Raw genomic sequence first — 25,689 nt, forward strand, 5'->3', positions numbered from 1 at the left:
CAAAAATGTGTCCTTTTGTTCCCATAAACTATCAGTGCTTTGCAAAGATTCCAGTATTTTGTTTCCTCTTCTCTATAATGAATGTGTTGGACACAAAGTCTTCCGACATTCCTCCCAGCCCCAAATCTATAATCCCATGTTTAGTTATCTATAAGTACCCTTCTAGATCTAAATCTGTGATCCAGTAAAATGTAAGATACTTAAGTACTAGGAATCTCTCTGTCTCTTTCTCTGTCTTTTTTTTTTTATCCTGAGTACCTACTACAGTTCCTGGCACATAATAGATGCTGTTTGAATGATTTAAAGGCCAGATTAACATAACAATGAAAGACATGCCACAGGTTGAGAGCAACAAAAAATCATAGATCGATGAAATATGATTATGTATGGAAAACTTTTTGTAGTAGCCCATATTATGTATTGTTCTATGTATTATATGGGTTCCTATGCTGTATACAGTGCAGAAGACATGGTGAAGTTTATGTGGTGGTGTTGACAATTGGCCCAGGATTTCTGGTCATAAATCCCACAAATAACATTCAACATTAAATAATTTTAAATAGCCCACACAATTCTGGAGACACACACACACACAAAGTGCCCCTCCCTTTTTTTGAAACTACATCTCTTTATATTTGGATTGAAAAATGATGATTGGGGGTAGCTTGGAGGCACAGTGAATAGAGAGCACCGGCCTTGGAGTCAGGAGGATCTGAGTTCAAATTTGACCTCAGACACTTAACACTTACTAGCCATGTGACCTTGGGCAAGTCACTTAACCCCAATTGCCCTGCTCTCCCCCTCCAAAAAGAGAAGAAAAAGAACAGATGCCAAAAGCATAAGGCAAATTCAGTACTGTGATTTTGAGTTCTTTATTCCTATAAGAATTGGAAAATGCTGACAGTCAATAGTATTAACATTATTTATTGCACTGAATGAAGAAGGATGTCTAGAGACCCCATTGAAAGTTTCAGAGTGGATATTCATCTTTGTCCCAGTTCTCCTCTGAAGGGTTTTGCATTTCTATGGGCTCTGCTAGAAATTACAGCCTAGGAGAGAACTCTAGAGCCCAGAAGGCTTTCATGGCTTTACAGGCTGATGCTGTATTAGATTCTGATGTGATTCTTCCCACTTCCTCCCTCTGTCCAATGTACCTGATTTCAGTACTCTTTCTCATACATAAGATGAAATGGGGTGTTACTTGGCTTGTTGTAATGTAATACCAAGCAAAGGCAACTTCCCAGGTTCAAAATACCAGCATAGGTGCTCTCTATTTTATTCAGTAACAAACCCAGAACAGAGAAGATCAAAACATGACATCATTCAAAATACAGTATTTACTAAGTGTGATTAAATAATCTCCAAGTACTACCCCACCCCAGGACCTTCCAATCATTCAATCAATTACAAAGTCTCTGTTCTAAATACTTCTCCACCCCTAGGCTTATACCTTAATTAAGTCCACCACAAAGCCCCTCTTCTCAAATGGAGATTAGTTTCCAAACATAAGTAAAATACATTCATTTGCTCAACCATAGAACACTAAAAGGTCAAAAGTTCCCCACCCCTGGATCACAATTGAATCTACCCCAGAGTTACATCAAGTTTAAACACAGCACTTAATACCCAAATGGAGGTCTTTTCTTCATCTTGACACGAGGCAAGTTCTCAGCAATCTTAGTTCCTGGGGAGACAAGGCTTAGCAAGGCCATAAGGTACATTGCCAGTCCCTTCATGAATTTATCCTCTGTCTGTAGAACAGTCCTAGAACCCCTGAACACATTAGCAAAGCCCTCTCCCAGGATTTCTGTAAACATACAACAAGAAAATCCTTCTTCAGGGCTTCTGAACCAACAGAAAGGCTCCCAGACCCCTGCAACAACAGCACTGTCCCTCACCAGTGGACAGTATTCACTCTGTCTGCAGGACAGTCTCCAGACCCCTGCAACAACAGTACTGTCCCTCACCAGTGGACAGTATTCACTCTCTGTCTGCAGGACAGTCGCAGGCCTTCTTAGCGAACAGCCAGGTTCCAGGACTTCTTCAACAAAAGGACAGTCTTTCACCAGTGGACAAATCTGGCAAAATAACATCAAAACAGACAGACAAAGTACCAGCAAAACAGCCATGTCTCCTCAGTCCTTGGCAGCTCAGGGGGCAGGTCTCAAAAGTCCAGGGCAATTCAAAGCGGCCACCAGCAATTCTCTTAGTCTCTCTCTCTCCACGAGGTGCTGCTTCCAAAAAGATCTTCCGCCTCTCTCTAGTGTCTCTAAGTACTCCAGACTGAACTGTTGTAAATGTAGCATCAGTCTGCTCTGTAGTTGGCAAGGGGCAGTGGTCATGTTCTCTATTGACTCTGCCAGCTAGATGAGACATTTTTATGATCTTTCAGAGCATGTCTTTTGACTTAGAGATAAAGGAATGGATGTCCTTCTAGTCATTTCATGATACTGTACTATAAATGTGCCTTTTACATCACCTTCTTTTCTCTTCTTTGAATTCCCTCCCACACCCTGCTTGCTCTCTACTTTTTTCTCCTATTCTCCCATTCCATTTTCTTTTTCTTCTCTATTTCTTTCCTTTACCTGCCAATGGTACCCGAGAGAATTTCAGTGGCCTGGAGGAATGCATATTCAGCAAACTGTTGAGCACTGCTGGAACACATTGAAACCAGTCATTTGTCCAATTTTCAGAGTCAAATGTAGTAAGGCCTCATTAATTCAGCTCCTAATAATAATTGGACTGAGGACCAGACTGAAATTTACCCGAAGTAATAGTGTAAACAAGATACTATGAAGGAATGTTTAAGACAGTTTCCAGAAAAGAAGAAATTTTTCCCATACCCTCAAAAGTATTCATGGCTATACAGTCAACCAATATGCTAAGCATTAATTATATTTATCTAATTTATCTATTATATTCATCTAACTCTCTAATCTAACTGCCTTTGGCTTATTTCTTTATTAAAATGCTAGAAAATTGAGGGATATGTTCTGATATTTCCATATAAAAATAATAGATATTCACAAACAGTATCAATTACTTTATTAGCTCTGAGCCCCCACCTATAGTTCTTATAGTTTTCCTATAAATTTTCTTCCCTCTTTCAGGATCAAACCTCCATGTCATAGGTTTAGACAAACTTCAGTGTGTACTGGCTATGCAATTTATTAACTTCCATAAACAATACAAAGACATAGTTAACTGTTTCAACACTGTATCACAGATGAGAAAGATCCCAGCAAGCGCATCCTTTAACCATAAATTGCTACTACTGACACTTCCAGGTTCTTCTCCAAACACAGTTCTCTCAGGATGGTAATCAGAGTCTCACAAGAAATACTTTTCTTCAGGTTATCTTCTCCAAAGTATTTCATCTCCATGGGCCAATAGTTAAATGCATTTTTCTGAGGAAATATTTCTTCAAATTCTCCTGGACACTTGACTCTCTCAAGAAAGAAGTCCTCTTAGTTCTTTCTCTTTGTGCCTCATTTATCTCTATAGAGATCTCTATAGCCATGACAATGAAATCTCCAGAATTAAAATTAAACTATAATGCCTCGAGATTCTATTCCCTCTTAAAGTTAAAGAAATGGGGATTACATAAAATTTCTTTTATCAGGTTTTATCACAATTTTATTTTTTAAATTAGAGTATTTTTTTTAAAATTAACAAATCTTGGGCGGCTAGGTGGCACAGTGAGTAAGAGCGCCAGCCCCAGAGTCAGAAGAACCCAGGATTGGTTCTGGCCTCAGATACTTAACACCCACACAAAAAAACTGGCCAAGTTACTTAACCCTAATTGCTTTAAAAAAAATAACAAATGTTTTTTTCTCCCTCCTACTCCAATCCCATTGAGGAAGAAAAAAAGAAAAACAAATTCTTTGTAGCTAATTTGCATAGGCAAGCAAAACAAATTCCCTCTTTGATTGTGTTTAAAGAATCTATGTCTCATTCTGTATCTTGAACCCATTACCTTTATCATGGGTCCTATGGTATCATGGATTGCTAGTGTGTTGATCAGAATTCTTACAGCTTTCAAAGTTGTCTGTCTTTACAATGTTGCTGTATTGTGTAAGTTATTCTCCTGATTCTGCTCATTTCATTCTTCAATTTCTAAAAGTCTTAAAAATTGTTCATTTTTATATTGATTTTGTGATATAAATTATTCTTCTGTTCCTCTACCTAGTTCACTCTTTCAATTCATGCAACTCTTCCCATCTCTCTTTGAAATCATGTATTTCTTCATTTCTTCAACACATTTTCCCATCCCATTCATATATCATGATTTGTCCAGCCATTTGCCAATTGGTGTTCTTCTCAGTTTCCAGTTTCTTGCTCCCACAAAAAGAATTGGTATAAATATTTTTGTCGTTTAGGACCTTTTCCTCTTTCTTTGATCTGTTTTGGATATAGACCTAGTAGTGATATAACTGAGTCAAAAAGCTTGCGCTGTTTGTTAATTTTTTGTGTATAAGTTCAAATTGCTTTCCAGTATGATTGTACCCATTCACATATCCATTAATAGTACATCTATGTCCTTGTTTTCCCATAGCTCTTTCAAGATTTATCTTTTTCTTTTATGTATGATATTTACCAGTCTTATGAATGAGATGGAACCTCAGAATGGTTTTAATTAGCATTTGTCTAATTATTAGTGATTTGGAGCATTTTTTTCATATGATTATAGCTCCTCTGGGTTTCTTTTATTGAAAACTGTCTATATCATTAGAAAATTTTTCATTTGGATACTAGATTTTATTCTTATAAATTTGAACCAGTTCTTTATAGATTTTAGAAATAAGATCTTTATCAGCGAGACTAGTTATAGGAATGATTACACGTTGAAAGTATGTTGGGAAGATTCCTATTCAGATGGGAATTAAATGAGGACTGTTTTTTTTCTTTTAATATCTGCTTCTCTATAATTAATGAAAATCCCCCAGAATCTCTATAAGACAAGATTTAATAAATATCTTTTGCCACCATGAGTAGTTAAAAATGATAGAACTGTATCTCTTTAAACATTTTATGTCAAACATTTTTGCTAAGGTTTACATTTTGACTAATTACTACAAATCACTATATTTCTAACCAGATAAAGTATTTTCTAGTATCATAGTTCTTAAAAGGAATTTCATTGTGAAGTAGAAATAACAGGTGTAATACCTAGCATTTATGTAATGCTTTAAAGTTTGCAGAACATTTTATAAATATCTCATTTTATCCTCACAACAATCCTGGGAGATAGCTCCTATAAATATTTCCATTTTACAGATGAGGAAACTGAATCAGACAGAGGCTTAAGCAGCTTGCCCAGGGTTACATATCTAGAAAATATCTGAGGCTATAGTTGAACTCAGATCTCCATGATTCCTGACTATCTGGAATAAGTGTTCCAAGACATAGATTTCCCTAAGTATCTCATTAGGGACCTTCCTTCTTATCATCCCCTCCCAGCAAAGTAGACTATGACTGGCTGTCCTTTCGGTCCCTATATAACCCAGAAACCACTCCTGTGTGACCTAGCCATCTAAGCATTTTAGGGTGTGGTCTTCTGGTAGGTTGTGCCCTGGCCCACCCACAGGAAGCCTATATCTAAGGCTTTCCTTGCCCCCTCCTCTTTAGCTGCTGCTGCTGCCAACCCTGGCTAAGAAGACTGCAAACTCCCCAGCACCACTACTACCACCCACCCCTCCATAATCATCTCATTAAAAAGGGTTTTATTCCCAGAGCATTTGTTAATTGAAATGTTAAAATAATTTGAATTTTTTTAATGATAGGTGGTGTTTTTTTTCTTACTCAGAAGAAGGCTAAGAGTGATGGTCCAAGAATCTATGTGCTGTAAACTCTATCCTGTGGAAGATTTGTTGAATGATTAATTAAAGGATGAATTCCCCTGAGGTGCTAACTGAGGGTTGTATCAGCCATGAGAAATTATCACTGGACCTCAACCCAGTTTCAGAGATCTTATCACTAGCACAGAATCCAGAAATGCCAACATTAAGAGGAGTAAACCCAATGTCCTTCCTTTTTCCTCTGTCTAGGTGGTTACCTAACATACTCATACTTAGTAAAAACAAGCACAGTGTCTTAGCATTGAGAGAGTCCTTATAAACCACCCAGCCCAGCCCACCTCTAGTCCAGTTAAGGACTTTTATGTGCAGTGATAAAAATTCCAACATCCAAAAGGCCTTTTTTTTCCTCCTTCAAGAACAGATAAGTGTCTTTCTCCACTTTTTGTGTCCCAAGTACTGTTCAGTTCAGTCCATTTCAACACCATCAGTCTTCCCAATGATAATATCTTTTGCTGCCTTCCAGAGATTTTGCTGTTCATTTTAGTGATGAATTTTCAATGTCATACTTCTTTGTTGAAATGAAGTAGTATTTCTGGGAAGTAAAATGAAGGTGAGCCAGCTCAGAAGGAGCTGGAAATCCAAATGTGTCACCTACACATTTACATTTGATCAGTCAGTCAGTGAATAAACATTTATTAAGCATCTACAATATGCCTCTAGGCCTTGGACCAAGTGCTGGGGATATGAAAAGTCCTATTCTCAAGGAGCTCACACTCTAAAGGGGGAGACATGTGAACAATTGTGTACAAACAAGCTCTTTATAGCATAAATTTGAAATAATCAACCAAGGGAAGAAGTCACTAGAATTAAGGGAGATTGAAAGAGGATTCCTGTAGAAGGTAAGATTTTAGTTGGCACTTGAAGCCTGGCAGGGAAGTCAGAAGGCAGAGATGAGGAGGCCTGGGGGAAGGCCAGATCTGAGAGATGGATGGTTTTGTTTGAGGAACAGCCAGGAGGCCATTGTCATTGGATGGTAGAGTATGTGGTGGAGGGATAAGATGGAAGACGACTCAAAAAGTTATAAAGGTTTTTGAATGTGAAACAGAATTTTACAGTTAATCCTGGAGGTGATAGGGAACCTTAAGAGTTTATGGAGTATGGTTAAAAATGTCTGTGTTCAGGCTTTGTGCTAGACACCATGGGGGTTATAGAACTGAATAAAACACAGACTTGTCCTAAAAGCTTAAAGTCAGGTGGGATATGCTGATGTCTAAGTCACTTGTCTTGATCTTCTAAGCAATGAATGTGCCTCCGTCAAGAATGTACACAATTTGTAAACTTCATATTACAAGTTATCGTGTCTGTTATTGCCTAATTTCCCTCTCTTCTTGTTTGTCTTGAAGATTTTCAGAGTATTTTTATAAACCTTTCAATGTCCACTTAGAAACATCTCCTTTAAATTATTTCCAATTTCTCCCCTCTGTAGTTGTTCAATTTTGTTAATTATGGATTACTAAGGTACTTATTTCTGACTCTAGGACTAGGATTCTAGTCCCATTCAATTCCCCAAGTTCAATTTCAATTCAACAAATAATTGTTAATTCCACACCTGTTACATATGAAGGACTGTGCTAGGTGCTAGAAATAGAAAGCCTGAAAGTGACAGAATCTACCCTCAGGGAGTTTACATTCCACACAGAATGTATAGTCTACACTTATTGTACTTAAGAGCATTTTACCAGAACTGAACAGACATGAACATGACTGAACAGACTGAACATCATGAAGATGAACAGACTAGTTTCCTGTACTCAGGGAGCTTTTGATCTAGTAGATAATACATATACCCCCGATGACTCTAGTGGAAGGCAGAATGTGATAACTATTGTGAGAGAAATAAAACGTGCTTGATGAGGGCCCCCCAAAAGAGAGTATTTTTAGGTGGGAGGACTTTAGGAAAAGGCAAAGTTTGACATTAAGCTGGGCCTTAAAATCATGGATAGATAGAATTTTCAAGATGGAGGGAGGAAAAAGAGCAGATTTCAAGGATTGGACAGTATGCACAAAGGTCTAGAGGTGGGAAACTATAGGGCCCACATTACAGAAAACTGTGCAGACTAATAAAAGTCACCTTGGGGGTGGCCAGGTAGCTCAGCGAGTAAGAGCGCCGGCCCCAGGGTCGGGATGACCTGGGGATCGAATCCGGGCTCAGATACTCAGCACCACACCCAGAAACCCCTGGCCGTGGAACTTTGAGCAAGTTACTTAACCCCAATTGCTTAAAAAAGAAATAAAAAAAAATAAAAGTCATCTTGCTGAAAGGTTGGGATAAGGAAAGAAGCATGATGTCTTCTAATTTTTGGACTTTTACCTTGGTCTAATCATCTTTCCTCTGAATCTCAGTTCCCTCGTCCCCAAAATGGGACCATGGAATTGAAGGGTCTCCAAGGACCTGTCTAGGTCTGATTTCCTCTGATTCTAGCTCTCTGTTCTATGATGTATTACCTCTTCTGGTTCTCTGAAATAGCGTTAACCTTTTAAATCATTTTCCCATTGTAAATTCTGGTTGATCTGAAGCCTTTTTCACCTCTTCATCTCTCTTGGCATTACTTATTTAAGTTCACTCTACCCAAGGGACTTTTGTGTTTTCATGCTGAGTTTCTCCTTTCTCTCTCTTTCCTATTACTTAGTGAATGCTTGTGTTTTATTGATAGGCTTTCGGAGAGAGGGGGTCTAATCTTTATTCTTTTTGGTTTATTTCATATTATTAACTTCTTGAAATCTCTTGATGTTTATACACTTTGTTTTCCATATTATTATTTGCTGCTAATTCTATCTCTACTATGAATTTCATCTACCTCTTTATTCTTACTTTAGATTAGAAGTTCTTAACCAGGTGTCCATCCACCCTTTTTAAAATTACAGTAATTATATTTAAGTATTATTGGTTTCTTTTGTAACCCCATGTATTTTATTTTCTGCATTTAAAAATGTAATTTTCAGGAGAAGTTCATAGGCTTGCAGACTGCCCAAGGAGTATACGACCCACAAAAATGTTAAGATTCTCTCCATTGGGTCTTTGATAAGGATAGCATATGAGGCCAAAGAAATATATTCCTTGTCCTAAGTTTTGTGTCTTTTCTTCTAGGCTTAGTCATGTCATGATTTTATATGGAAATATTCAGTGTCTCACTCTTAAATTCCCTTCTATTTCCTCTGTTTGCTTTTCTCCCTTCAATGAAATACTGTCTATAGAAGTTAACACTTAACCCGAAGTTGCCAGACCTAGTCCCATGATCAGGGGTGGCTGGCCACAACTGAGCATTCATTCGCTGGATGGCATGGACCCTTTACTTTAGTTTCCTCATCTGTAAAATTAAGAGTATTTTCCTCTTACAAAGCTGTCTTGGAGCCAAATGTAAGAATTTATGTAAAAATGCTTAAAGGTGATTTATTTCTTCCCCAGTGTGTTTCTGACTAGATGTCTTTCTGTTTCTTAATTGAGTCAGGGATGAGTTGCAGTTACTATAATATTAAGGAAACACTCCATATCCAAGCAGATCTTTAGTCATTAATTATTAGACACATTCTCCTATAGTACCTACCTACCATGGGACCTTGCACAGAGCAGACATTTGATAAGTACATGTTGAATGAATGAACCATGTCTGCGTCAGCAAGAGAATCACAATTAACACGTCTACAACTGGACTCACTTTTCCACCAAAACCTGTCTCTCCTTCATTATTTTGACTGATGGCATCACCTCTTTCCAGTAATCCGGACTAGAAAGCTGAATCATCTCTGATTCTTCCCTTTACTGGACACATTCAATCAGTTGCAACATCTTGTCAGTTCTGCCATCTTTCAAATTTTCCATATTTCAAATTTTCTATTTCCTATTTCAGACCCCCATTAACTAATGTTATCTCACCTGAACTACCATAACATCTTCGTCACTCATCTCTCTGCTTCATCTCTAGTCCATTTTGCAAAGATTCGGGTTTGAGTTCACAAGGACTACATGTGATCATCAAAGTAGGAGGGCATGATGTACCCAACACCAACTTGGGAGGAATAGTGTCTACCCGTCAGCCGTGGGCACACAGAACACTCTGTTGAAGCAGGAAGGCTTGAGGAATTTAAAGCTGAAGAGGCCTTGAGGGTGACCTAGTCCAACCCATTATTTTCCAGCTTAGGAAAATATTAGGACTGGTGAAAGAGAAGAAACTTGCCCAAGATCACACAGGTAGTAAGAGAATAGGCAAACCTGGTTATTTGAAGTCAGGTCATGAGTCCAAACAAATTAACAGGAATCCACAGCAAAAATTTTGTTGCTAGAACACTAGCAATGTCTCCACCCCCTTCCCCCCACCTCCAAATCATATCAGGGTACTTTTTCTTCAATGAGACCTTAAATCCTTAACTCTTATAGCAGTTATAACCATGGGTCTCCCTATTAATCAAAGAGTGTTGGACTTGGAGTCAAGAAGCCTGAGTTCTAATATGACCTCTTATATTTCCAGCCATGTGTGACCTTTGGCAAGTGACTTCACTTGCCTGAACCTCAGTTTCTCAATCTGTCAAATGGGAATAATAATATACTATCTCTCTCACACAGCTGTTGCAAAGAAATGACACACAGATGTATGAAAACATTTTTTTCCCCTGAGATCTCCTGACTCTCCAATGATACAATGATAGGGAGATAGTCATTTCAGGAAGTGGAAAAACATGAGTCAAGGCCATTATGTTTATGGATCCAATGTACCTTTTTGAGTCACCTTGCTAGTAGGTACATGTTAAATGAGGTATCTCCCAAGCCTATGTGACTTTTAAGCTTTAAGACCCCCTCCCCACACACATACTTTTTTCTGTTTATCAGGTATCTAATAATAACTCACCTTTACTTAGTGAGTTTAAGGTTTGCAAAGCACTGTCTCCATCACCATCCTGTGAGGTGATTGCAAGTATTATCCCAATTTTTCAGCTAATGAAACTGAGACTCAGAGAAATTAAACACACCAAAAATCTCTTCTCCACAGCACCAAGTAAGGACGTGTCAAAGGTCACATTCAAACTTAGCCTAAGATGCTAAGAATAGATCTCTTTCTACTGTACCATGTTGCTTTGCAGACTTTCCCTGGGTTAACTCAACTTGATTAAATGGATTTTGGAAGAAAAAGGGATGAATGTTGAAGGAGATTGTGATGGAAAGAAACTTGAAATAATGAGCAGTTGTCTCCTTACCTGATTGGCAGAGCTGGGCATGGGAGAGCCCGGAAGCATACTGGCTAGTGAAACAATACCAACATTCTCAGTTGCTTTGGGGACTATGACTGCCTGGTTATTCTTGGATGCCAAGTGACCCTGTTTCCAGCCTTTTGTAGAAGCATCATGGATAGGAGTTGGAGCGACCAAGAAAGCTGATCAGTCATTACCTAGCTATAGTTTTCCAACAAGTTGGCACTGTCTCCATTTTGCTTTGGCAGTGAAACCTGAGATTTCTTCTAACTCCTGCTTTTCACCCACCAGAGTCTTCCATACGTGCTTTGCTTTCTTTTTCTTTTCTTTCTCTCTCAACCACTTTCCAGGAATAATCACTGCCTATTGAATCTATTCTCAAAGTAAACCTGGGTAGTGGTCATTGGTTTAAGTAAGGACCTTAGGCCTATAGAATTGGTGATGGGAATATGTGTGGTCCATATTTATATAATACTTTCAGGTTTGGAAAATGCTTTATATACATCATCTTATTTGATCTTTGTCACAACTAGGCAAGAAAGTTGTGATCATTTTCCCCGTTTTACAGCTGAGAAAACTGATGTTCAGAGAGGTAAATGGTTTGCCAGGATCACACAACTGGTAAACAGCAAAGGTAGATTTCTTATTTCAAGTCCAGCACTGTGACCTATAGAAAAGCTTCTGTAAATCAAGAAACCTCAATTTCCTACAAAAACACAAAGGCTTATGGGGGGAATAGAGCTTCTAATGCTTATAGCTTATAACTGATGTATTTTTTTTTAGTTAGCTATTGTACAGTGATTGGGGAATGACTATCAAAAATCAATGCAATGGAATACTATAATGCAATCAAAATAGATGTCAGAGAAATAAGAATAATAAATAGCTAGTATTTATATAACACCTTGAGCTTTGCAAAGGGCTTTGCAAATATTATTTCTTTTGGTCTTCACAACAATCCTGTAAGGTAGGTACTATTATCTTTCCCATTTTGCAGATGGTAAAACGAAATCTGAAAGGGAGTAGAGGATTATGTGTGTGTTACCCAGGTTCAAACAGCTAGTAAATATTCAAGGCCAAAGTTGAAGTCAGGTTTCCTGAGTGCACATCTACTCTGCTACATGGCTACCACCATATTAAAAAATCTGGAATAATCTGTATGGGAATGATATAAAATAAAGCAGAAAATAAAGAACATAAGCGTATACTTTGACTTTATTAGCTGAAAATATATGTATAAAATATAGGAATAAAGAAAAAAATTGAGGGGACACAGTAAGTAACAGCTGTTATGGATATTTAATATGATGAAATCCATTTATTCAAGTGTATAAATATGTGGTATGTTTAATTTGTTGAACATGATCAAGCCATTACATGTAACAATTTTGTCGACCATGGTCTTAACAGAAGCATTATATAGTAGGGGATAAAAGGGAATAAGCATTTAAATAGTACCTACTATGTACTAAGCACTATACCAGGCTTTTTTTTTTTTAAACAAAGATCTTGTCTTGACAGCCCTGCAAGGTAGGTGAGGAAACTGAGGGCAAACAGCAGTTAAGTGATTTGCCTAGAATTTGGAATTGCCACAGTGAATTCTAATAATTCACACTGCCAAGAAGATGGGAACCTGAACCGGCAGAGGGAATTTCCTCCTCAGGGACTTCCATACCTATCTGTGATCATAAGAATAGCGTTTATTATATATTCATTATTCCAAACATTAAAACATTCAGAATAAATCATTGAAATGTTAGCTCTCCTGCCAGCAGACAGAGAGTTGTTCCTCTGCCGATGAGTCACAACAAATGAAAACGAGCTTTATTTCTGCGGTTTTATTACACTGGGAGGATTCAGGGGTGGTGCTCTTAGTGTGTGTTTTCTCCTTCATGGCCCGCGTAGGAGAAGGCTCCAATGTTCTGATCTCTTGCTTTTTGCAGCTGGGATGACAGCAGCTCTGTCAGCAGCGGGATCAGCGACACCATAGACAATCTCAGCACCGATGATATCAATACCAGCTCGTCCATCAGCTCCTATGCCAACACTCCAGCCTCCTCGAGGAAAAACTTGGATGTGCAGGTAAGTCACCCCTGTGGGAAATGGGGAGCCAGTCCCAAGCTGTCTTCCAGGAAAAGATCAGCAGACCTGGAGGAAGAGGACAGAATGACTTGGGGGGTATATTAGTGGACCAAGCCCAAAGGGTCCACCATTGCCACTGGGACTTCTGCACCCTTGGAGGCTTTTCTTAACTCCTAGCTGGGGCTCAAGGAAAGGAAGTCAAGTTCAACATCTTGACATGATAACAGCTATGGAGAGAATACTAGAGTAGGAGCTTAATTAGTGTTACCTAATCTGAGTTAGGTCACCTAAATTCTTCTCTGAGCTCTGATGTTATGTCTGATTCACTTAAGGCAAATGATCCCCCCCCCTTTTTTTTTATGAAACAAGGTGTTTGAATCAGATATTCTCTCTTTTACCTTTAACATTTTGTGACTCTTGTAGGACCTATGTCATATTTGTTTCTGAAGTACTTTCTGAAGGGAATACTTTCACTAAATTTCACCTCATTTTATCTTTAAAAATTTTTTATTATATTAAATTATGGAAATGCTTGTTTTATTCCAAAAATTAAAAATAATTTGAACTTTTAAAAAAAATTCATGAAATCATAGATTTTGAATGAGAGAGGACAATTGGAGCTCTTTCCAGCTCCTAATTTTACAGATAAGAAAGTTGAGGTCCATAGAATTGGAAAGTGGTTTGCCCAAGGCCATGTAATTAATAAGTTTCAGAGCTGGGATTTGCAGCTTTTTCTCTGCCTCTGAGGCAGGTGTTAAGTGGACAGTGGATAGAGCCCTGGGCTTGGAATCAAGAAGACTCATCTTCCTGAGTTCAAATCCAACCTCAGATACTTACTAGTTGTGTGACCCTGGGCAAGTCACTAAATTCCTGTTTGCCTCAGTTTCCTCATCTGTAAAATGAAGTAGAGAAGAAAATGGCAAACGACTGCGGTATCTTTGCCAAGAAAACCCCAAATGGGGTCACGGAGAGTCAGACACGACTGGGCAATGACAACTCTCCCTCTATGTCCATTGTTCTTTCCATGATACCATATTTAGCTGTTCACCAAAGGAAACTGAGGTATATGCCACATAGTCATTGACTGGATTAGGACCAAAACTCCAGTCTCTTGACTTACACAGGTTTCTGGTTTTAGTCACATTGTTATGCCAACATTGATGTCTTTGTTCTATGATTCTTTTTCCTCCTCTCCTTTTCTTTCCCCTTTCCTCTCCCATTTTTTTGATTCTGTGTCTCACTGTCTTGCCCAAGATGGAAGTGCCCAATCCTACCACTGTTTGACATGGAAGTTTTATGTTTCTGACCTGGGTCCAATTCTCCCTTCCATGGGCAGCCTGGTGGCCCCCTACTGCCGTGGGATTCACCATATTAGTGCCAGTCTTGATGTAGACACTTGATCAACTTTAGCCCTGTTATAGCTCAGAACTCTTGAGCATAAGTGATCCCCCAGCCTCAGATACTCCAGCCAAAGGGATTACAAGCGTGTGTTTCCATACCCATACTATCCTATGATTTCAAAGCCCCTCACACTAATAATCAGTTAATTCTTACTGAACTCATGTAACTGGTACGACAGTCGTGGAGGTTATTGCTAAGCACATGACTGACTGAGCTAGGTAAAGCTTCCCAGGGGGACCTTGAGGTAGGGCTGAGTTTTCTACCATCTTCTTAGTCCTTCTGTTTCCTTCTCATCCAGTTCCACCAAGTATGCCCTCATTTTCTACAGGTAACCCCCTTCATTGAAACTCTGAGTGCCCATTTTCTTTGAGAATAGTGCTGAATAAAGGACGTGTGAGGGTTTACATATGATTAAGTCTCTCAAAAATGTAAACAGTGACTGCCTAATGAGAGGTATTGGGCATAGCCTCCAGGCCTGCCTGTCACTGCATGTGTTTTCATTTTGAGCAGTTATTTGCGTGTATGTGCTATGTATGTGTGTGTGTTTTTCTTGAAATCTTTACTGTACATTGTATACTCTGGGATACTGTCTCAGCATGGTCACCGCTCCCCCCCCCCCCAATCAGGGAAATTAGAGAATTTAAATATTCCCAGCAAGTTGATGTCTTTAGCATAAACCATCCATTAAAATGTTGCAGATTTCTTCTAGTTTTCCTCTTTCATAGATACTTAACTTCCCCGAGACACATACCAGTCCCAAGGGGGTAAAAATGCCTTCAAGATAGTCCTTAGACAGCTGGTTTCAGAGCCAAAGGAATTTGGAATTATCAAGGCCTTTGACTGAGTGTAGCTGTTAATAAGCGGTAACTCTTCAGAGAAAGATTTCAGTGTGTGGTTTCTCTTTTGTTTACTTGTTGGGAGATTGTAGCAAGGCCTGCTCTTAAATTGTGTATTGTATGACTCCCTCAGCCTTTGTTCCTGGGCTAAGAAGGCCGTGTTGGATTCTCTTTTCAAGATTTACGGAGTTAACATCTGGAGGGTGTGGAAGTGATTTTCCCTGTGACATATTCAGATCTAGTCACTGTTCAGGGACCTGTCTCTGGGGTTTGGAGAGTGGCCTATCCTCCTTCGCTACATGTTTAATTTCCTGTTGCTCATCTTGTATGCATCTCATCAGAAAGCTTTTAGAATCAAAGCACGGGGAGTGAAATAAATGCCAGCCTAAAGAAATGTTCACCAAAAATAAATGTAAGGATTTTTAAAAGAATGATTTCCCAGTCACTTTCCATTGTTTCCTAACCAGGGAGCATCTTAAAACATCTGATTTCAGAAGAACTTTCAATCCACTGCTCTCCCTTCCCTGTATTACACAGATGACTGTTAAGGGCCATTATCTGGCGTCCCAGAAGGATGGTAGGATAGGGATGATAATGCAGTCATTTTTCTAAAACTACTCACCCTGAAATTTGGCACCTTCAGATTCTTAGTGATTTTTATTTTAAACACAGGATATCAAATAGGAATACAGAGCCTTATGTCAAAGGAAGAAAAGATATGAACACAGAGTAATGAAAGTTGGTGAAAAACAGGATATAAATTCTGAAATTTTCCATTTTACAAAGGAAAACAGAAGAAAGAGGAAAATATAGAAAAAAATATAGGAAGAGGAAAACATAGAAAAGATGATTTTTCTAAAAATATGGGATGTTTATTACTTTTTTAGCGATATTGGAGGAGGGGAGAATGGTAGTAACTGTGGGGAGGGAGCTTGAAGTTAATTATTGATGAGGGGATTAACTGCTTTCTCGATTATCTGCACCCCTCACCTAGATTCACCCTAATATTAGATGATCATTATTACCTGGGTGTAGATTGGGTCTGGGTACAGAGCAGATGACTGGGAGCATGAGCTAGCATGTATGCATGTTTGTGTGTGTGCACGCCTGTGCATTATAGGATGATATCTGTAAAGGATCTTTGGAGCCACCTGTGCAATAGAAAGAGTGTTGGAACTGGAGTCAGGAAGACCTGAGTTCAAACCCAGCTTCAGACACTTACTAGCTGTGTGACCCTGGGTGAGTCATTTACCCCTGTTTGCCTCAATTTCCTCATCTGTAAAATGAGGTGGAGAAAGAAATGGCCAACCACTCCAGTATCTGCCAAGAAAACCCCAGATAGAGTCAGGGAGAATTGGACATGACTGAAACATGAATAACAACATGCCATTTTCTAGAGTCAGCAGGGCATGATGGATGATGTGGCCTTGGAGTTAGGCTTTAGTCCATGGATTTAAATTCTTCATCAGACTAGGTGAACAAGTCACTTAAACTCTCTAGACCTGAGTTCCTCATCTGTCACACGAGGCTATTGGGCTATGTAGATTCTGAGGTCCCTCTAGTTTCAAATTTGTGATTCTAGGATACAGTCTCCTTATTTAACAAATGAGGGAAATTGAGACCCAGAAATGCCAAGTGACTTGTCCAAGGTCACACTGATAGCAAGTGCCAGGGCATGACTTCAACTAAGATCCTCTGACTCCAAATTCAAGATGCTTTCCTCTCTTCATAATGCTCCAAAGGCTGGCATAGTAATATTTATGTCATGACACAAACGTGAACTATCTCTTTTTCTGGGTGGGTCATTGTGCTGTTTTTTCCCTCTATTTGTGAGAGGTAGCATGTCATGGTGGATAGATACTTGGCAATGAAACCAGAAAGACTTCAGTTTGGTTTCTAATCTCTAACCGCATCACCTGTATGGCTCTGGGAAAAATCACAACATCTCAGCCCTGGGCAACTCTATAATACCATAGGATGCAAACAAGGTCCCAGCATGCATCGGTAGAGGGAGTTTCCTGTACATGCGAAATTAGAGGTCTAGTCCCAGCCTCTATCTTCTTTACTTTTGTATCTCTTTTAACATCTAACACATAGCAAGCTGAATGAATGAAGTAATGATCATGTTTGCATTCAGAGTACTAAGGCTTGGGATGTTGGGGAAATGAAGGAACTGTGCTCCCCAGCATCTGGCCACCTTACTCAGAATGCCTTGAATGATTAACTGAGAGCTGATTAGGACCTTATTTCTACAATTTGTCTTTACAGATGCTACAAGGCTCTTTGTGAAGGGTTTGGTGGCAGGAGTTCAGGGCTTACAAAAATAGATAAATATTCCTACCTCACCCACAATAATCACATGAAGAATGCCAGTTTCCCTATGGTCTTTAAGCTAGCACATATGTCTTTTTTGTACAATATTTTATTCTTTCCCAATTGCATGTAAAAACAGTTTTAAACATTTGGTTTTTTAAAAATTTGAGTTAAAAATTCTCTCCCTTCCCTACCCCAAGATGGTAAGCAATTTGGTATAGGTTATATATAGCATATTCTTCAAGTTTTCTTTTTCTCTGCAGTTGATTACAGAAATTTGCATGTATTGACAGGGACTTAAGATCTGGATCACTGAATCAAATATTTAGACCTGGCAGGGACCTCAGATCATCTTTTTTATTTTATAGATGAGGCAATTGAAGCAATGAAAAATGAAAGAACTTGCCCAAAGGCTCTCAATAGTGGAGTCAGGACTAGAATCTAGATTTCATGACACACAAGTCAGAGTTCTTCTTCAGGATATATGAAAGAGCTCTCCAGGGGTGGCTAGATGGCACAGTGAATAGAGCACCAGCCCTGAGTCAGGAGGACCTGAGTTTAAATCCAGCTTCAGACACTTAACACAAAACTAGCCATGTGACCTTGGGCAAGTCACTTAACCCCAATTGCCCTACCTTCCCCGCTCCAAAAAGCAAAAGGAAAGAAAGAAACAGAGAGAGAGAGAGAGAGAGAGACAGACAGACAGACAGAGACAGAGAGAGAGAGAGAGAGAGAGAGAGAGACAGAGAGACAGAGAGACAGAGAGAGACAGAGACAGAGACAGAGAGAGAGAGACAGAGAGAGACAGAGAGAGACAGAGACAGAGAGAGATCTTCAAAGAACACAACATTAGGGCTTGGAATCAGGGAGACCTGAGTTGGAATGAAACCTCAAGCACCTACTAGCTATGTGACCTGAGACAAATCACTTAACCTCAGTTTCCTCATCTGTAAGATGGTTATGACAGCAGCACCCACCTCCCAGGGTTGTTGTGAGGATGAGATAATAATTGTAAAGCCCTTAGTGCAGTTCTTGGAACATATTTGATGCTATGTAAATGTGAGGCATTTTTATGTGAAAGAAGGGATAGAAGGGTTCACCTGGGCCCCCAAAAAGGCAAAACTAAGGTCACTGGGTAAGAGTTTGGGAGGTAGGTGCTATGGCCTAATGAAAAGAATGCTAGGGTTAGCATTGTGGAATTGGGTTTTGAATCCCAGTCCTATACCTATGAGATGTTGGATGAGTAATTTCTCCTTTTTGGGTGTCATTTTCTCAGATGTAAAGGAAGGGGTAAGAAAGGATGATTTATTGGATACAAGTTTCAACTAATTGTTAGGGAAAACTTCCCAACAATTAAATCTGTGGGCACAAAAATGGAATGGACTCTACCTGAGGTGGTGGGGAATTCTGTGACTTTAGAGGTCTTCGGTGGTGTGATGGGAAGGGTGCTGGATGTGGAGTCAGAAAAGTGTTTGAATCTTCCCTCTGACTCTAACTATATGATCATGGGCATGTCTCTCAAACTGTCTCTGATTCCTAGTTTTTTCATCTGTAAGAAATGGGGGTAAAAGTATTTGGACTACAGGTCTCTTGCAAGAATTAGATGATGTAATGCGTGTACAGAGGACTATAGAAATTTAATATAGAAATATTAATATATGTAACATAGTTATATAACATAGTATATATGTAACAGGTGTTTTATACACATTATTATTGTTGTCAAGGATGTGACAAATGAGATTGGAATAGTATTGAGATGACCATCTGTGAGGTCCTTTCCAGATCTAAAATTGTTTGCATAATTAATGCAATTGAGGACAGCTAGGTTATATAGAGGATTGAATGCTGACCTGGAGTCAGGAAGACTCATGTTCCTGAGTTTAAATCCGGCTTCAGTCACTTACTAGCTGTGTGACCCTGGGTGTATCACTTAACCCTGTTTACCTCAGTTTTCTCATCTGGAAAATAAGCTTGAGAAGAAAACGGCAAACTACTCCAGTGTCTTTGCGAAGAAAACCCCAAATGGGGTTGTAAAAGAGTTGGACGTGACTGAAACAGCTGAAGAAAAACTTAACACAAATGGACTGGCATGGAAGGTTGTCAACTTTCATCCTGATGAAGACATTAAAAGTCAGTTATCCATAAGTGAAAACTTGGCAACGTCCTTCTTTCTATGGAAGTTTCCATTAGACCAGCTGAGAGCTGGGACAGTGGGCTTGCCTTGTATCCATCCTTGAATTGGGGAAGTCTTGTGACTGTGTTCTACACATTCATTCTCCTCTCTGTTCCTCTTTCCTTGCTTCTGCTGCCTTGAGAGAGGAGTAAGTGGGATCAGATTTCCTATTTTCTCCCCACTGGGCTAGCCTCTGGTGCATTCTAAGTGGCTTTTTCAGGGCATATTAGGAGATAAAATTAATCAGTAAGCATTAATTGAAATACATTACTATATTCAAAGCTTTGTGATAGGTACTGTTGGGGAATCCCAAAATGAATAAGGCTCAGTCCCCAGTGAAGTAGATGGAATAGCAAGACACAGAAACAGTGACAAATAATTAACTGAACGAGGTAATTTATCCAAATTGCCAAATGAGCCATGCAGACTGTGAATGCACAGAAATTCAGAAGAGGGAGAGGGAGCCATGGCCGCAGATGACTCTCATAGGATCACAGGCAGTGAATGCTTCTAGCCTTCAGGGCTGGGGGAAAGAATGCATCCTGAACCATTCTGAAGGTCATAGGCGCAATAATCTTATGTTGTGAAAACTTTTTGAAGAGTTCTTCCCCTGAGCCCCATGGTCCTTCTTGAAACATTACAAAGCCTTCAGTTGGGGCATAGCATAGCCATCCCAAAAGTATAGCTCTGCTATAGGGGAAAATAGTAGATCTTCAGTCCTTAATTCTGTTGCTGAAAGCTGGGATTTAAGTGGTCCCTGAAACTGTTTTGGGATACCATGGTAGGATATAAGAGCACTGTACTGTGAGATGTGAGTTCGAATCCTTGATAAATCACTTCCTTAAGCCTCAGTTTATTCATCTGTGAAATGGGTCTAGTAGTACTTGTACTGCTTTATTTATTTATTTTGGTATGGGATTGTTGAAGGCATCACTTTGCAGACCTTAAAGAATCCTATAAATAGAATATTCTTCTCACTCAGTGGAATGGCTCTGGAATCTGGAGTCAGGAAATTTGGATTCAGATCCTGACTCTGTCACTTACTACCTTGTGACCTTGGGCAAGTCACTTAACCTCTCTAGGTCTTCATTTCTTCAAATGTGAAACAAGGGGCTTGATGACCTCGAAGATCCCTTCCATTTTAAAATCTAAAATCTAATGCTCTCTTCATTGCAGAAGTGGGGAGCCATATGGATGGACTATTGCATATTCGACTGGAGGAGGTCAATATATTATTCAATTTTGCTGATTTTTTTTTCTATCTCTAATCTTTGTTCTAAAGGGATGACTCACTGAGGAAGAAAAAAAGATCTATTCAGTTATGGATAGTGTAAAAATTAAAAATTGCTTAAAAATAATAAGTGAACAGCATATAAATGAAGCTTCAGTTTGAACTCTACACCCGTCTGCTTTAATCATTCCCCTCTGCCTTTTAACATTTTGAGGAAGTATTATTTTGGGCTTCATTCCTTTCAGCTCCTGTCTCTCTGGCATGTGAGGGTAAAGCTAGCAGCCCCTCAGCATGTCTCACTCCACGAGGAAGGCTGCAGCAGTGTGCCGTATCTAGAAATGTAACTGCCAGTCAAGTGATAGAGAATCCAGAGAACAAAGGGAAGCTGGCTGAGTATGTTTGAATACACGAGATACGGGGGCATGTGGAGTTGGAGGATGGAAGCAGGAGAGGCAAATGGCTTGGATATTGAACGCCTTGTGCATCCCTGGGGAATCACCTGGGCTCTTTTGTCGGTGGTGGTTTTTTTTAAATTTCTGAATCTCTTTTGCCGCCTTCTCTTTCTTTCTCCTTTATACCTTCCTCTTATTTTCCTCTTAATCCCCTTAGGTATCATCATGTTTTCTTCACCTTTCTTGAACCCAGAAAAGCAGAGTATTTGAGTAAGGAATTCAAAGCACGAAGCCAAAACTTTCTTTTTTGTAACGTCCAAGAAATCGTTATCAATCTCTTTCTTTTTTCCTTCCTTTTGCTCATTCATAATAGTCATATTTTCATGAGTGGCATCTCAGACCTCGGATCTGGGGAGAACTTAACCTGGGGTACTTTTTTCTTCAGACTGACGCTGAGAAGCATTCACAAGTGGAGCGGAATTCTCTTTGGTCTGGTGATGACATCAAGAAATCAGACGGGGGATCTGACAGCGGCATAAAGATGGAACCTGGGTCCAAGTGGCGGCGGAATCCCTCCGATGTGTCCGATGAGTCTGACAAGAGCACCTCAGGGCGAAAGAACACAGTTATTTCCCAGACAGGCTCATGGCGGCGGGGCATGTCGGCCCAGGTTGGCATCACCATGCCAAGGACCAAGCCTTCTGCCACAGCAGGCACTCTGAAGACTCCAGGGACAGGTGAGGAAAAGCAGGAAACTGTCCCAGACCAGGATGGTGTGCCTTTGAAACCAAGGATCAGTAACTCTTATAACATTATCTTTCTAGGTCCTTGTGGATTTGCATTTTTTTTTTGGCAGAGGGGGCGGGGAGTGTTTTGCAGTATATTTTCTAGTAGTCTTTCAAAAATATTTCTATGAATGAATGTATATATGTATTCATATATACATATGTGTATGTATGTATGCATTTGCACACATACACATTCTTCACCTCAGCCTAATTGAAATAACTTATGTGTGTTACCCCATTAAACTATTAAAATATCTAAGTGTCAGAAACATATTGAATTAGTTAAACTGTGTGCCAAGTAAAGCCTACACTGATTTCTCAAATTCCTTATACCTATGAGATTTTATTATGAATGCTTTGGAAAATGTGCAGTAAGCAAGTATAGTTTGTTGAAAGAGGTATGCCCTACAGAAATGTCTGGGCAACCTTTTAGTTAGTGATGACCTGGGTTCAAATTCTGACTACCACTTAATAACTGAATGACCTTAAATGTCTCTGGGTCATAGTGTCCTTATCTGTGAAATGGGATGGAGGGATTAAATGACTTCAAAGGCTCTTTTCAACCATAGGATCCTAATGGGGAGAGACATTTGGTTTCCAGATTTCAGTTTAAATGCTCAGGTGACTTTTCTTTACCAAAATTGTTTTAAATGTTTATGAAAAATAAATGTTTGCTAATAGACATAACACAACAGCAACAGACAAGATTATTTCCTGTTTCTTTTGCTTCTTAAAGGGAATTATCTTCCCATGGGAATATTTTCTCTTCACAAGAAGGTGTTTCGTATATTGATTACATTCCTCTGTGTCTTGATTTTGAGTCTTTGGAGTCTCACACATTGATTTCTCTCTTAGGAAAAACAGATGATGCAAAGGTATCAGAGAAAGGAAGGCTTTCCCCTAAAACCACACAGGTGAAACGCTCTCCGTCAGATGCAGGTCGCAGCAGTGGTGATGAATCCAAAAAGTCTCTTCCCAATAGCGCCAGATCGGCTACCGCCAATACCAATGCCTTTGGGTTTAAGAAACAGAGTGGCTCCACCATTGGGCTGACCATGATTACGGCTAGCGGAGCCACCATCACCAGCAGATCAGCTACCCTGGGCAAGATTCCCAAGTCTTCTGGGCTGGTGGGGAGATCTGCCAGTCGAAAGACAAGCATGGATGGGGCCCAGAACCAGGACGATGGCTACCTAGCTCTAAGCACAAGGACAAATCTGCAGTACAGGAGTCTGCCTCGTCCCAGTAAGTCCAGTAGCCGCAATGGGGCTGGTAATAGATCCAGCACCAGTAGCATAGATTCCAATGTGAGCAGCAAATCGGCAGGTCTGCCTGTGCCCAAACTGAGAGAGCCTTCCAAGGCAGCCTTGGGGAGCTCTCTGCCAGGACTCATCAATCAGACAGATAAAGAAAAGGGAATCTCTTCTGACAATGAGAGCGTAGCTTCCTGTAACTCGGTTAAAGTGAACCCAGCATCCCAGCCAGCATCCAGCGTGGCCCCAGTCCCCCATCCTCAAGGAGCCAAGTACCCAGATGTAGCATCTCCCACGCTACGAAGGTAAGTTCTGTCTTGCCTCTCAGTTTAAATAATGCTGACTGGAATGGAAACGATTTTCTTGGGCAGTTTGCATTCTGTTTTGTTAATAACAGGCCAGCTGTTTTCATCCACCTCTATTTCTCACTTTTAAACAGGATGAGCCCTTGGGACATTGCTACTGTAAAACAAAACATTTAGCCTTAGATCATTTTGGTGCCCTGGGTTGCCGATTAAAAAAAAAAAAAGATATTTTCAAATAGGCAAAGCAGAGGCTTGCCACTCTGCAATACTTTGCTGGCCATAACTCAGGAACAGTTGCTAAGTCAAGGAACAATCTTCCTTTCTTTGATGATTCATAGCAGAGTTTTCTCTGGTCCCATTATGGTCACATTAAAAACAAAAAACAACCTGCCTGGTATACTTGATGGAAATTGTGGTTCACTCAAAATTCTAACCAAGATGTTAATTCAGCTGGGTCAATCACTCTTCGCTTTCTCTGCTCTATCCTGTGTTGTTTTGTTTTTCAAAAGGATGAGAAGAGGAAAATGTGTCTTTTGATTAGAAGGGATTCTGGGAAAGGAACATTATTTTCCTTTATGTCTTTCAAAGCCAATTTGCATCCCCATTTCCCACTCTAGAGCAAAGTTTCTCTAGGGAGAGAGATGGTATGATTCCTTTTTTTCTGTCTGGTGTCTATAAGATAGCACCATTCTAGTACTTTGGAGTTAGCGCTGGGCTGTCTCCTTATCCTCTCCTACACCCCCTTCCCCTCCACTATCATCATTCTGTTACAGTAAAGGCAGGTGGCATCAGGAGACTGCCACAGCTCCCTATCTTCCCCCTCATGTCTTCTATGCTCTCTAGAGAGGTGAGACCACACCATAGCAAATAAAGACTGAAATTTTATTTTTGATGAACAGGAACATTTGAAAGAGCTTCCTAAATACCAATTTCATGAAAGGTATAATGAAGCAATTCAACACTTACTCTTACTTGCCTAGACTTGATTATTAAAACTTCAAGAACTATTTTTTGAGCAGGGAAATCAAAGTTTGTACCCTTTGTTGTTCCAACATACTGCTTGGTAAATGAAACATTTTATTGCTTCTCGCTTAATATATTATATGTAATACTCACTTTGTGTGGAAATTTCTTTCAGTAACTACAAAGGCATTTTCCTAGACCCATAGGCTCCTATAATCGCAGACATGAAAATGAGTATGGCTTCTTAGACACGATGCTGAGCACGTTTCAACTAACTCTTGGAAAATTTTATATTTGATGTTATTATTTTCCTTTCTCCTAATTGATTAGACCCTTCATTCTCTGGTTGTCTAAAGAACCTTTATACTGAAAGCATTTCTCATCAGACACCAGTTATCTTCTAGTTAAGAGGATAATAAACCATAATTTTATGGTAAACGAGATTAGTAGGACTGCATTGGATATAAAGCCCAAACTCACTTTAAAATCCTGTGGCTGATTTCAGGGGAAAACAGTGATTTGGTGTTATTATAGCTTACTTATTGCTCTCCCTGGAAGATTTTTAAATGCTTAGTTCCTACAAGTTGAGGTTTGAGTTTTTTTCCCCCCTACACATACACACACACACACACACACACACACACACACACACACTTACTTTTATAGGTGGTATATATATTTGTGTGTGTTACATACATACATATATATATATATATATATATATATTTCTTGCAAAAAATTTTCATCTCTTCCAAGGATGACTCCCTCACTCCCTTCAAAAAATTTTCCTTTGCAGTCAAAGGCAATGAATGCCATTGACTTGCTATGAGGAGACCATGTTTTTTCTCCCATTCCATTCACCCCATCACCACCCCCAACCATGGCAAGGTCTGACAGTACACAATTT

The 25,689-nt window shown here is 39.5% G+C and overlaps 1 protein-coding gene across 2 annotated transcripts in view; it reads left to right on the forward strand.

Annotated features, from left to right (window-relative positions):
* Window positions 1-25,689, forward strand: part of NAV2 (neuron navigator 2) — a 464,415-nt gene that overhangs the window by 362,262 nt on the left and 76,464 nt on the right. For both annotated transcript variants that reach the window (XM_069091282.1, XM_069091283.1), the window contains 3 exons: window positions 12,986-13,124; window positions 21,919-22,210; window positions 23,117-23,819. In XM_069091282.1, the coding sequence (XP_068947383.1) occupies window positions 12,986-13,124; window positions 21,919-22,210; window positions 23,117-23,819 (1,134 nt within the window). The remainder of the gene's footprint in view (window positions 1-12,985; window positions 13,125-21,918; window positions 22,211-23,116; window positions 23,820-25,689) is intronic.

The sequence above is a fragment of the Petaurus breviceps genome, unplaced genomic scaffold (assembly GCF_028583685.1).
Source record: "Petaurus breviceps papuanus isolate PSGF00001 unplaced genomic scaffold, PetGlider_PUasm1.0 188, whole genome shotgun sequence".
In the NCBI taxonomy this organism is placed as follows: Eukaryota; Metazoa; Chordata; class Mammalia; order Diprotodontia; family Petauridae; genus Petaurus; species Petaurus breviceps.